General features: G+C 41.8%; 1 protein-coding gene across 1 annotated transcript in view; it reads left to right on the forward strand.

The window, feature by feature from the left end:
- Positions 1 to 13,762, forward strand: part of Grin2a (glutamate ionotropic receptor NMDA type subunit 2A) — a 410,670-nt gene that overhangs the window by 344,084 nt on the left and 52,824 nt on the right. The window contains exon 11 of the mRNA XM_036198178.1: positions 5,575 to 5,735. Coding sequence (XP_036054071.1) covers positions 5,575 to 5,735 — 161 coding nt within the window. The remainder of the gene's footprint in view (positions 1 to 5,574; positions 5,736 to 13,762) is intronic.

Here is a 13,762-nt window from a genome sequence, read left to right on the forward strand (position 1 = left end):
GGAAGAAACTCCTCAGTTGAGATTCACTCTTCCTAGGCTTGTCTAGGTTTATGTCAAGCTAATGAAAACTATGACAACTTTATGGAGCACACCTTTAATCCCAGCACTCGAGAGGCAGAGCCAGGCAGATCTCTGTGAGTTCGAGGCCAGCCTGGTCTACAGAGCGACATCCAGGACAGCCACCAAAACTACACGGAGAAACCCTGTCTCAAAAAAACAAAACAAAACAAAAAAAGTACTATTCAATGATTCCATTATATGATAGGGTCAATGATGCAATTCCTAGAGGAAGTGATTGGGAGAGGCAGTGCAGAACTCTACCCTGAATGGGAAGCTTTTCCACAAAATCAGTTGACAAACTATTTTGCTTTCTGTCATGCTCCTGTGGGTACATGTACAGGTCAGAGGTCAATGCCAATTGTCTTCCCCAGTCATTCTCCACATAATGCTTTTGAAACATGACCTCTTACTAAACCAGAAGCTCACTTTTGGGGGTAGACTGGCTGATCAGAAAGCTCCTGGGGTCCCCCTGTTATAACCCCCTTTCACTCCCCTGTCCTAGGGTTATATGTGTATGTTGCCATGCTCAACTTTTTTTATGGAAATCCAAATTCAGGTCCTCAAGTTTATGCAGCAGACACCTCACCCACCCAGCCATTTCCCCAGGCCCCTTTGTTGCTATTTTCAAAGAGAAAGAGAAAGAAATCCGTTGGATTGTAGTTTGGAGTCTAAATAATAACCACTTGCAAAAAGACTAACTTAAAGTGCTAATCGCATGGCTGACCTTCTCTGGTTTGGAAGAACCCAGTAGCAAATGCTGTATCCCTGTGGGACCCAGCTCAGCTCTCATGCTCAGAGCATCAAACACAAACTGATGGCACCTTTAATTAAATGTTTGATGTAATTCAATAAACAGAAAATTTCCGAGTAAGTAATATAAATGCTCCTAGAAGATTAGAGGCAGCTACATTAGAGAAGTTTGCAAAATGTAAATCTGTTAATACTGTACACAGAGAGGAAGAGTACCTTGTTGGGGTCAAACTCGACCTTGACCTCTAATGGTCGTAAGGCTTCCCATATCTTAGTGTCCTCAGGCCTTAATTTATGAACAAAAGACTATGCTAATTCTGTTCTGGAAAGTGGGTCTGAGGATTAGGGATGAGCTCCTTACCAGTGTGGGCTACTGCTTATGTGGTATTCCCTCCTTCCCACTTCCTCTTTGCACTGCCTCCTCCTTCCTGTCCTTCCTCCTCCTCCTCCTTTGTCTTCATTACTGCCTTGTTCAAACTATCATTCCACTTCCGGAGCCTGGGAAGTTATTGTATGGAGTTGGAGTCCTGCAACTACCCCTGCAGGCTTTTAGGGGCTTCGCAGTTAGGGAAGCTGTGTGTTCCTTCTCAGAGTCATGGAGTCTTGTGTGTGGGGGGGGGGGGAGGTGTCACAGTCTAGGCAGGAAATCTTTCCTTTGCTGAAGGCCAAGTCTGTTTGGTCTCCCATCATAAAACATGTGGTATGTGCTACAGAGATAGCTCAGCCGTTAAAGGCTTGTCTTGAAGTGCAGTAGGACCTGAATTCAATTTTCCAAACCTGTGTCAAAAAGGCCAGGTGTGGTGGCACATGTTTGTTATCACAGTGCTGGGGAGCAGGAATCTGGCTGGTCTTTTGTTCTCACTGGCCTGCCTAGAGAGTTCCAGGCTAGTGGAGATTCTGTCTCCAAAAAGGTGGATGGGCCCTGAAGAACCACACTGGACGTTACCCTCTGACCTCAGCATGCACTACAATTACACATGTGTGCACCTGTACACACGAGATTCACCCTCTGAAGATCATGCTAGGACTAGAGGCCCAGCTACTAGGTGTTTCCAGTTTATAGATGTATGAGACATACTTCCCCAAGTTTATAGCTTTGGCTTCATAAAGATACAGGGTGAAGAAATGCACTGGTTAACTGTTGAACTTATTTTGAAATTGTATTTCTTAGTTCTGTGTCTATCTCCTCCATCATAAATGCATGCCATAGCTTAATTCACTTAAATGACCTTCAGATCTTTCCTCACACTGAATATAGATGAAAGAAAATTAGGAACCAGTTCTCTGTTCTCCATGCTGGAAGGAGACTGGCTAAAGCTATGCTCAGTGATGACAGTCACCAAGAACAACACACATGCAATCACTATGGCACATGTAATATGATCTGCATGAAGTAATTGAATTACATGCCATTTCAAGCATGGTATAACTGATTCCCAAAGTGATGCATAATGTATAGATAAGAGAAGCAGGCTCAGTGAGCTTCATGGACTGCTTCAGACAACCCAGTTCCTAAGCTGGGGTGAGGGGCTTTCCTGATTTGGACCTGTGGTGCCATTTCTCTGTGCCCCCCACTACACAGGAGCCACCCCTGCCTTCATGGAGGCCGCACCTGCTCCCTTCTGCTTGCATGGGACCCTCACTGGAAGGAGGTCTATCACCAGAAATCATTCCAGTAGGAAACATGAGACATCTACAAGGTAGATCTGGTTGAGAAAGATGAACCACTCATGAGCCTAACTTTTCAGACAGAGGGCCAGGACTCTTCAGTGAGCTGCAGAATTGATGTAAGGGCTTGGAACCCTCAAACAAGGACCTTCTCTGTGGATGGATGGTAGTGATGGTCATACAAAGGGAGCATGTTTAATGCCAGTGAAAGGCACACTTAAGTGTCTTAAATCATATGTTCTGTACATTTTACTTCAATTTTAAAATACATGAATATACTATAAAATCCAGAGAAAAAGACCACAGCATTGTGGCTTTGGTGTGTCACGTGTAGACAGAACGAGCACCTCTAAGTTGCGTGCGTGTGTGTACAGGCAGCAGTGAAAAGTGTATAGTGAATCATTGTTTGAAAATTTGACAATCTTTGATCTAGTGAGGGAGGTTTCTGGGTGTTGGGGCTGGCTGTGGGGGGCTGTTATTGATGTCTGAGGAAAGGGGAACCTTCACAGAGACTTCCGATTGGTCTGTCTCTGTGCAAACCGGAGGCAGAAGGGGAAAGTGCATCTTAGTGCTGCATCCCTGCAACAGTTGCAGGGTGAAGTGGAAGGCTTTTAGTCAAACAGACCGTCTCCTCGTGTGCCTGGAGATGGGAATGGCTGTTACAACAACTAGATTTATGAGCAATGCTGTGAGTCCTGTTCCCCCAGAGCCTGTAGCTGCTTTGCAAGGCAGTCTGAGCTTGCGCTTTCTCTTCTGGTGATGAGCAAGGTTGCTGTGCACAGAGCCTTATCCTGCATGCGTGCACACGTGCATGCACACACACACACATACATGCACATACACAAGCACACCTATATACACACATGTATATGTATGCATGCATATACATTCAACATACACATATATGCATGTACATACATACATGTATGTGAATGAACACATACACACATGCCTGTGCACACATACACATGTATGGATGCACATTCATGCACACACATACATACATATATCTCCTTGTACCTTACATACACCCACAAACATAACATATGTAATATGCACATGTATGACATATCACAGGTACACACACTTTCTCACAATGCAAGGTGCACCCAGGCAGGAGGCTCTGGTTTAGACACAGCATGGCCTCTTCTCCCAGGTCCAGTTACAGCTGCCAATTCTATAGCAGTATGACTCATTTAGAAAAAATGATTTTCAATTGGAACTTTTAGTTGATAGTGAAAAGAAGTGTGAGTTCTTGAGTAAACTTGGACACTTTCTCTAGCAATTCTTAGTTTTGTGACAAGCATGTGGGTCTGCCATTTGGAGAGATCCCCTGGGCTGTAGCCCTCACACTGGCACAGGTTTCCTGGGCACTCTTACCCTTCAGTATCTCCAGGTCCTTGTCTACATTTCATTTATTTTTGAGACAATGTCTTGATGTGTGGCCCAGGTTGGCCTTGAACTTGTGACCTTCCTGCCTCAGCCTGAGTGCTACAATACAGGTGTAGACACCATGCCCAGCATTTACACAGGTAATATAATTCAAGCCTCAGTTTCTTCACATACAAAATGGAGGCACAAGATTAGCCTCATATCTGAGGGGCTGTGAGGGTGCATGACCAGTGTTTTCAGAAGGTTGGGGCACATTGCTATCCCCATGTAAGTCCTGGGGAGATGTCAGTTATTACAAAGTAAACTGACAACATGGGTTGTTACAAATATAACCTTCTAGTTTCATAGCTCACAGTCTGTATAAAATGCAGCTTGGGCTATTGGATTTGCCCACAATGAACAAAAAATACTAAAGCATTAGTTTCCAGTGCTTTCTCCATTGCAGCAATCTGCCAAATGTTATGTTATTTAGTCTTCACAGTGACCCTATGAGAGAATTGCTGATGTGGTCCTTACTGAATGGGCCCTGCCTCTTCTGCCTCTAGGATCAATTGTATTTCTAGGATTCAGGCTATATCAGTTGACTTCTAATTGGGTTGAATATCCTGAAACATGATCTAAGTACATTATATATGTACATAAAAAGTTCTAACAAAACCTATCATTGCGTATAATTAATGTTATATTAATAAAATGTTTTAAATCTGTGAACATGGGGCTGGAATGATGGCTCAGTCAGCCAAGTGCCTTGCAGGCATGATGACTCGGGTTTCATCTTCCAGAACTCCATCTAGACTAGACTATTTGGAGAGTTCCAGATTCAGTGAAAGCCCCTGTCTCAAAACACAGGATAGATTTCTCTTGAGGAATATCTAAGGTTGGCTTCTATCCTGCACATACAGGAACACACATGAACATCCTCCCCACACACATGAACACACACACACACACACACACACACACACACACACACACACACACACACACACACACACACACACACACACACACACACACACAAGCTGTGGGCAGGTAGTACCAGCCAGTCAGTCAAGAAACAATCGTGGAGCATAGAAAACTTCCATGCAAACCTGAGGATCCCAGAAAGCAGAGTCAGTGGAGGCTTTGGCTCATAGGCTTTCCCTGAGTCTGTCATGAGCCAGTCACGGTATCTGGCAAATATTAGGATTCCACAAATACTGCCTGTGTAAATGACTGAGAGAATGGAGGATGAATGAGTGATAGCATGCAGCCATTTTCTGGAGATGAGAACAAGATATGACTGACAGGAATCACAGAAAGGAAAATCTTCATCATAAAACAGGTAAGTGAATTTGGATAAAGCAAACCCTTAACTCCTTCAGCGTATCTTGGTGCCAACTGTGTGCCTAGCATGATGCTAGTCTCCTTAATGGAACAGGAGAGCTAACCTCAGCAGAAATTCATTGAGCAATAGACCAAGGTCCATGTTTGGTTCTGGGGAACAGTACAGAAAACACATGAAAAACGCAGGCTAGATGCTGTCTTCACCTTCCTGCGGATCGCAGGTCCACAGGAGACGGGATTAAGCACAAGGAAAGCTGAAAAGGACCTTCTTACTGCTCTGGACCTCTACATGTCCAACCTCTGTCACTGCATGAATGTTCACTCACTGGTTTCTTCTCTCTCTTCCTTTCACCTTCCCCTCCCCCAACACCCTTCCAGTTTCAGAGACCTCATGACTATTCCCCGCCTTTCCGATTTGGGACAGTACCCAATGGCAGCACAGAGAGGAATATCCGTAACAACTACCCCTATATGCATCAGTACATGACCAAATTCAACCAGAGGGGAGTGGAGGACGCCTTGGTCAGCCTGAAAACAGGGTAAGGACAATGCTTTCCTCTCTGCAGGCATCAACGCTTAAAGGTGACAGCAGCAGACTCTGCATGTCACAGTGCTTATCTGTGAGATTGCCTATTTTCTGGAGAGCTACCACAGGCTAGATGGCCACCAGTAGAGGAATGATTGTATTAATCTGATGAGCATCATGGGCTGCCTGTTAAGACAGGCAACCCACAAAGTGTGGAAACTTGAAAAGCCCAGGGGTTCTGTAAGCTGATAAAAGAAGTTCGTTCAACTCCATGGGATATTTTAGCCAAGCAGAAAGACTTAAAAAGTTGAGAGCTTAAAGAAGTAAAACTTGATTTCTATTATATTATTTGGGGAGGGTAGGATATTGGTAACAGCTTGACAGTACAATATTGATGAAGTTGGCTGGTGATGAGGCTCAGAGCAAAGTCTGTGTCTGGAATGCAGAAGTCCTAAATTTCATTCTAGACACACTGAACAAAATGGTGAAGGAGAAGGAAAGAGATAAGAACTCAAATCCTTTCTAAAGACATAGCCAGTGTTCTGGTCTACCCATTGACATGGTGGAATAGAGCTGTATTAGTCAGGGGTCTCTAGAGGAATATAACTGGTGGAATAAATATATATGTGTTTGTGTGTGTATGTGTAATGTATGTATGTATATACATACATACATATATATATATATATATATATATATATATATATATATATATATATATATATATATATATATATAAAGGAGATTTATTAGAATGGGTCACAGGCTGTTGTCCAACTAGTCCAACAGTGGCTGTCTACCAATGGAATGTCCAAGAATACAGTAGTTGTTCAGTTCATGAGGTTGGATTTCTCAGCTGATCTTCATTATACACCTGCCAGCAAGAACAAGCAAGCAAAGAGAGCAAGCCTCCATCCATGCATGTCATATATATATATCCAGGCTGACAGCACAAAGTGTGGCCCAGATTAAAAATGCATCTTTCCATCTCAAAAGATCTGGATTCAAAGTGGGTCCTCCCACTTAAAATGATTTAATTGAGAAATAAAAATCTCAAAGGTATATCCAGCTATTTAGGTTTTAGTTATTTCCAAATGTAGTCAAGTTGACAACTGAGAACAGCAATCACAAATCCACACCTTGTCCACCTGATACACAATCATATCTCCTTATATTATGCTTTCATTTACAAATGAAAATAACTATGTCATAATTACACATAACATAATATAATATAACTATCACTTGTACAACTGTAAACACATTATAAATTTTAGAATAGGTGGCAATGTCCCTTAAGGGACATACTTTTAGTATCTCAAACTCAAAAATGATAATCCCTGATACTCTCTTAACTGATGATTACATGATAAATTAATTGAAGAAAGAAAACAAATATCTGTAAAAACATTCTTAACAAAATACGACAGAAATATTCATGTCAATTATAATCATCCTTTCTGCAACTGGTCACATTCTAACACCTTCCTCTACTACCCACTCTACATTTCCTCCACCCTCAACAAGCACCTCAGCATGTCTTGGCTCTTTTCCTGGAGGAGTGACCCACACCTTCATTCCTCATGGGTCTGTGCCCTTTGTCATCCTGCCTGGATTAGGCTGTTATAGTTTCCTGTTGACTTAATCACAGGTCATGGTAGCGCCAAGAGATGCCCTAAAGGATCTCCTGCACTCCAGACATAATCCTTCTTACCTCCATTGTGGAGAAGCAATTCAATTTCCCATGGTAACCAAGACCAATCACCTCTCATAACACTTACTCCCCTTTCCCCTAGTGTACAGTTACCCTTGAAAAAGGGGAAGGATGAGAGCCAGGCTAACAGAAAAGTGTTACATACTTTATCAAGGTCCTTCCTCAGGAGAACCTGGCTACCGCTTCATTCAAGGGTTCTGGGTGTGCAAACCAGCTCAAGTCCTGAAACTGATTCATGAACTGAGCTTCCCTTTTGCTATAATCTAATATAGCCTTTCTTTCATTTGTTTGAAAATTTTTCCACTTCCGCAGATCAAACAAAACTTTAGTAGTCTTCTTATCTATTTCATGCCTAGAAACAGCATGATTGATTAGCCCAGAGGTTCTCAACCTGTGGGTCACAATTCCTCTGGGGGACAAATGACCCTTTCACAGAGGTCACCTAAGACTATATGCATATCAGATATTTGCATTATGATTCATAACAGTAACAAAATTACAGTTATGAAGTAACAACAAAAATAATTTTATGGCTGGGGGTCACCACAGCATGAGAATCTGTATTAAGGGGTTGCAGCATTAGGAAGGTTGAGAACCACTAGATTAGCCAGTACCAAAGTCCATACAAGTCATGCCACAATACAATCACTTTGCCTGTGCTGACCATTACAGGTCAGGCCATTATGAACATTGCTTTGCCTATGATGCTGTTATGATAACCAGGGTCACCTTGCCTTTGGTGACTCAGTGCTGTCACCTGGCCCCTCTACCTCAGAACCCAACGAAATCCATTGCATTTAATTTATCCACCTGAGCAGCAGCGTCTCCAAGCCTAAGGTCTGGCACAAGGAAAGGGAGGGGCAACAACAAGGCTCTCCAAATGTGCCAGTGCCCTCTCATCATTTCCATCTGACAGAATTAGTTAAGGGCTGGGCCTTCCCATTGTGGAGGATTAGGTTTTACACAGCATACCCATTCTAGTATTACAATTCCCCTGAGTCTCAAAAGTCCCTTCATCAACACTAAGTCAAGGGAGAGCAGGCATCTCCAACTCTTTTTCAGAGGCCATCTTTTGACAAATGCTTTAACAAACCATTCAAACAAACTGTTGACACCTTTTTTAACTGTGCAAACTTCCATAATGAACCAGAATATCCACTTAGTGGACCCATGTCAATAAACTCAACCTGATCCAGTTTTATGTTCCTTCCATCATTATCCCATACCCTTGAAATCCATTCCCACACATATTCCCCAGACTTCTGCTTGAATGAATTAGCAAACTCATTAAGCTCTTGAATAGTATAGTGCGCCTCCCCATGGACTGCACTTTCTACCTCCTCTAGGAGCCTGCTTAGCCTTCAGTCTGGTTATAGGTCTAGAGGAAACTATTGGTGGTTCTGAGGGACATCGGTCTTGTCTTGCCTGGCATCTCCTTCAGAGTAAGTCACTTCTGCTTTAGCAGACAACAAAGGATTGATTTTGTCAGTCAAAGTTAGAAAGGACAATATTTCAAGGGTTGAGATTGTTAGTACATCTTCTGCTGAGGGTAGAGAGACTGCTTCCTCAGGTGAGATAAGCCCTTGAGAATCTGAGGGTTCAAAGTTCTCAGCTTCCACAAGGTCCTCCCACACATTCCCATCCCAAGTACAGGGACCCATTCTTTATCAATTAATGCCCTAATTTTAACTGCTGAGACCCTCTATGGCTGGGACTTGAATTTTTGCTGTCATTCAGCCAACCTTATAAAAAGGGCTTTGGTTTGATTTTCCACAACTTGAGCTGTGTGGCTGCTGGAGAGAAGATTCTCTTCCAGGACATACTTAGAAACCTTTAGAGTGTTTATGACTGGAGCAGGTCAATTTTATCACCAAGTTCATTGTTGTCTTTTACTGTATTGAGATGCTAGGAGTTGGTTAATTTTATCCCCAAGTTCATTCCTATTCTTTGTCAATTTATCCAGAGATGCTAGGAGCAACCAACCAGCAGCATCATTTTCCTTATTTTTTCCACAAACTGTCAACAGTTTTTCATTTTCTGTAGAGTCACCAAATCATTTGCCTCTTACAGCCAGTGAATAAGAGTAATCAAAGGCATTTGTCTCCTTAAGTTTTAAAATGGTTCGTACATGGGCTTTCAGTACTCTCTGAACTTCTAGAAGAGACTTCAGTAACTGTAGATGTTGGCAAATTGGAAAGCCTATTATAGATACTTAGAAAATTCATCCTTATAATTCTGTTACTCTAGAACTATTTCTGGTATTAAAATCTGTATTTAATATAATGACTATATCTATATATATACTACATATATATATGTAGTATAAAGGGAATTTATTAGAATGGCTTATAGGCTGGGGTCCAGCTAGTTCAACAAAGTCTATTTACCAATGGAAAATTCAAGAATCCAGTAGTTTCTCAGTTAACGAGGCTGAATGTCTCATCTGATCTTCAGTATACACCAGAACCCCAAAAGCAATAGGCTTTAATGCCAGTGAATAGACTTGCCAGAGAGGGCAAGATGGCAGAGAGCAAGCTCCCTTCTTCATATCCTTATTTAGGCTGCCAGCAGAAGGTGTGGCCCAGATTAAATGTGGATCTTCCCAGCCCAAAAGAGCTAGATTAAAAGTGGGTCTTCCTACTTCAAATTATTTCATTAAGGAAAGAACCCTCAGTCAGGGCAGTGGTGACACACATTTAATCTCAGCAAGGAGGCAGAGGTAGTAGATCTCTGAGTTTAAGGGTCTACAGAGTAAGTTCCAGGACAGGCTCCAAAGCTACACAGAGAAACCCTGAAACTCTGTCTTGGAAAGAGAGAGAGAGAGAGAGAGAGAGAGAGAGAGAGAGAGAGAGAGAGAGTCCCTCACAGGTGTGCCCAGTTGCGTCCGGATGTTGTCAAGTTGATAACCAAGAATAGCCATCCCAACCCCCATATGACAATGGCTAAGTGACAATGTACAGCCTGGGAGTGGAAACAGGTGGATTACCCTGGGTTCCCAGTCAGCCAATCAAGACAGAGCATCAGGCTCTAGGTTCAGTAGGAGACCCCATTTCAATCAAGCACATAGAGAGCAACAGAAGATTCCTCTGGAGTTCACACATGCACTCACAGGCAAGGGCATCTGCACACACAAGTGCACACACAGACACACAGAAAAGATAGTGCAGTCTTGGGAGGCAGTTCAGCAGGTTAGAGTATTTACCACACAAACATGAGTGCCTGCATTTGACCAAAAGATCCTATGTATAAAAAAAAAAAGACAGGTGTGGTGGTATTTACTTGAAATCCCAGTGCAGGAGTGAGTAGTGATGGTGGAGGCAGGAGGATCTCTGGCTAGCCAGTCTCATCCAGTCAGTGGGCTCCAGGCCAGTGAGAGACCTAGTCTCAACAAATTAGCTGGAGAACACTTGAGGAAGAATCTGACACTGACCTATGGCTGCCACAGGTATGTGACACACATGAACTCATCCCTCCCCAAGCCCCCAAACATAAGAGAAGTAAAAACACCACAGTCAAAGATAGTCACTGCCTCTCCCCGCTATTGGCTCTATGATTTTTGTGTGTGTGTATGACCTTTATTTAAGCATCTTGAGCATCATCCTTAAAGTGGGAAAAATGATAGGACCTAACTCCCTAGAATTATATGGCCAATAAGATGGACGAAAGTGTTAGAGAGAGCAGTTTGGGTAGCACCTGGCATAAGATGGTATTTATTGTTATTGTTGTCATTTGTTGCAAAGGTTAAACTCCATTTGTGGATCTTCAGAAAGTCAGGGATGTGTGAAATACAATTTAGGAGGATTCCATTTAAATGATTTCATTTTAAATGAAGGAATTGTATAATGAGAGAAGTTTTGATTATCTAGAAAATTAGCTTTGAGGAGGATTTCAGTCGTCTGGGGTTTCTGAACCTGACACGTGACTACAGCAGCAATCTCCCCACACCTCAGCAGCTGCTTCCTCTTCTTCTTACCTTTCGGAGGACTAAGAAGCCCCTCTACACTGCAGTCTAAACCCAGATCGATGCACAGTTCTTCAGGAATTTCTTCTGAGGGCATTTTCCCCCACCAGTCCTATGTTTGGAATTTGATTGGCACAGACAGGAAGAACATTTCCTCAGAGGTTAATCCACGACTTACCTAAAACTCACACATGGCTTACTCCAGCTTGAAATGATTTTTTAAAGTTTTTAAATGGACAACAAAAACATAAAAGTCTGATATTAAATAAATTGATGGCTCTCTATTCATTCATGCTGTTCGTTAGTGGTCCCAGCAGTGGTCCTATTTAGTAGTGTCTTCCACCAAGCCTGTCACCTCCGAAGCTGAAGGTCCATTCTTACTCTAACAACCTATGAATAACATCATTCTGCTTGTTCCATTATTTTGTCTTTACCATAGCACTCTCACTGTGGGACTGTTGCCTTGACTCCTAGGTCTCGTTTCCCATTGCTGTATAGATTTTCACGGTTGGCACACTTCACAAGTTTATCCCTCTCAGTCTTGGTGAATGTGTGAGGACTGTCCTGTTTGGAGTATCTGGATGCTGTTCTAAAGAAACCCTTGTATGTGCCTTCTTTTGCACATGTTTCTCCCTGTGTACCTTTAATAATGGAATTGCTGGGGCATGGAGTGTGTATATATTCAACTTTAGCAGATACCATAAAATTTTTTTCTTTTTTTATGACTTTCAAGCTTAGGCATGGTGTGGGTCTATGGGTTCTTTCTCCAAATATCTACATCATTGCTTCCGATAGACCATGAACACAGTGTGGATGACATGGTTGAGGGCTGTCTGGATCCTTGTCATCCATTTGTCACCCAGAGCTCAAAATGGGTTATTTTCTTTCATTTTTAAAAGTATGTAACACAAAAAAATGGGTTGCAGAAGCAGAAACCAGCCAAGGCTATAAATTTTACAAATTTCCTGAATACCGTATAATAATTATGACATCCATCTTGGAAAGCTTGGGCAGATGGTGGTTTGCTGTGTAAACTCCCCATGTAAGGGCTGCTTTGGGCTAGTACTTCAAAGTTGAAGCAAGAGCTAAAGGGATACAAGTTATTCTTTAGGTGACAGCTGAATGGTAGGTCATTAGGGATGAGAACACATTAGGGCTGCATCCTGGAGATTTGGGCTCAGTGGGGTTAATACTGGCACAAAACAAATGTGTTCTTAAAAGACGCCATGGTTAATTATCTCAGTAAGGATTGAATAGACAAGACATTTGTATTGTCCAAAAATTAAGCATAACCATGACCACAACAACAAAAACATAATACCCGGGCCCGATTTTGCAGGCCTATCATTGCAGCTATCCAAGAATCTGTAGCAGGAAGAACATAAATTCAGGTCTGTCCATCTTACAAAATGAGTTCAAGACCACCCTTGGCAACTTAGTGATAACCTGTCTCCAAACAAAACATAAAAGGAGGGCTGCGATGTAGTTCGATGGTAGAGCATAAAGGAGCTAGGTTTAATACCCAGTGTCACCCCAAACAAGAAAATACATGAAAAAAAGTGAACACTTAGATTCTCCTTCCATGCTGGTCTTCATTTGCCTTATGCCCTCCCTCCACAGTACCTCAGTACATTTGGTCCATCACTACCCCCTGGCAGATTCCGATTTTTCTGTGTTCTGCATAGGCTTTCATGTATAAATGAACCATGCTGTATTTATCCAATGCCCGATTGATAGAAACTTGTCTCCAATATTTTGCTATTGCAAATGATAGTACAATGAAGACTAACTCCACACGTTTCATGCAATATAACATTCATTTATTGAAATAGTTGGTCAAAGACTACATATAATTGTAACTTTGGCAGAGTTTGACAAATTCCTTTCAAAGGAAATGTATATTTACCCTGTAAAAGAGAGTCTGTTTCTCCAAGGTTGTTACCAATACAGTTTCCAGTTGACCTTCTAAGCAGTTCCTACTAAGTAAAGTTTGCACCAACATATATTTTAATTTGGACATTTTCATTATCAATGAGTTTGAACATCTTTTTCTATATAACTAAGAATCATCAGTAATTCCTTTTTTGAAAAGGAAGTTTTTTTTAACCAGTTTATATTTTGATCCTGTTGAAGATATTTCGCCCATGCATATTTTAATTTTTGTAGTCAAATATATTAATCATTACTATGGCTTTTGAATTTTGAGTTATAATTAAAAAATCTTTATTTACCCTAATGTTACAGAATAATTCTCTCCCATTTTAGTTTACTTTATTACCTACTTATGTATTTATTTACTTTATTTTATTTGTTGAGATAGGATCTTACTATGTTGACCAAGCAAGCCTTATGGACACACTTTCCC

The sequence above is a fragment of the Onychomys torridus genome, chromosome 8 (genome assembly GCF_903995425.1).
Source record: "Onychomys torridus chromosome 8, mOncTor1.1, whole genome shotgun sequence".
Lineage (NCBI taxonomy): Eukaryota > Metazoa > Chordata > Mammalia > Rodentia > Cricetidae > Onychomys > Onychomys torridus.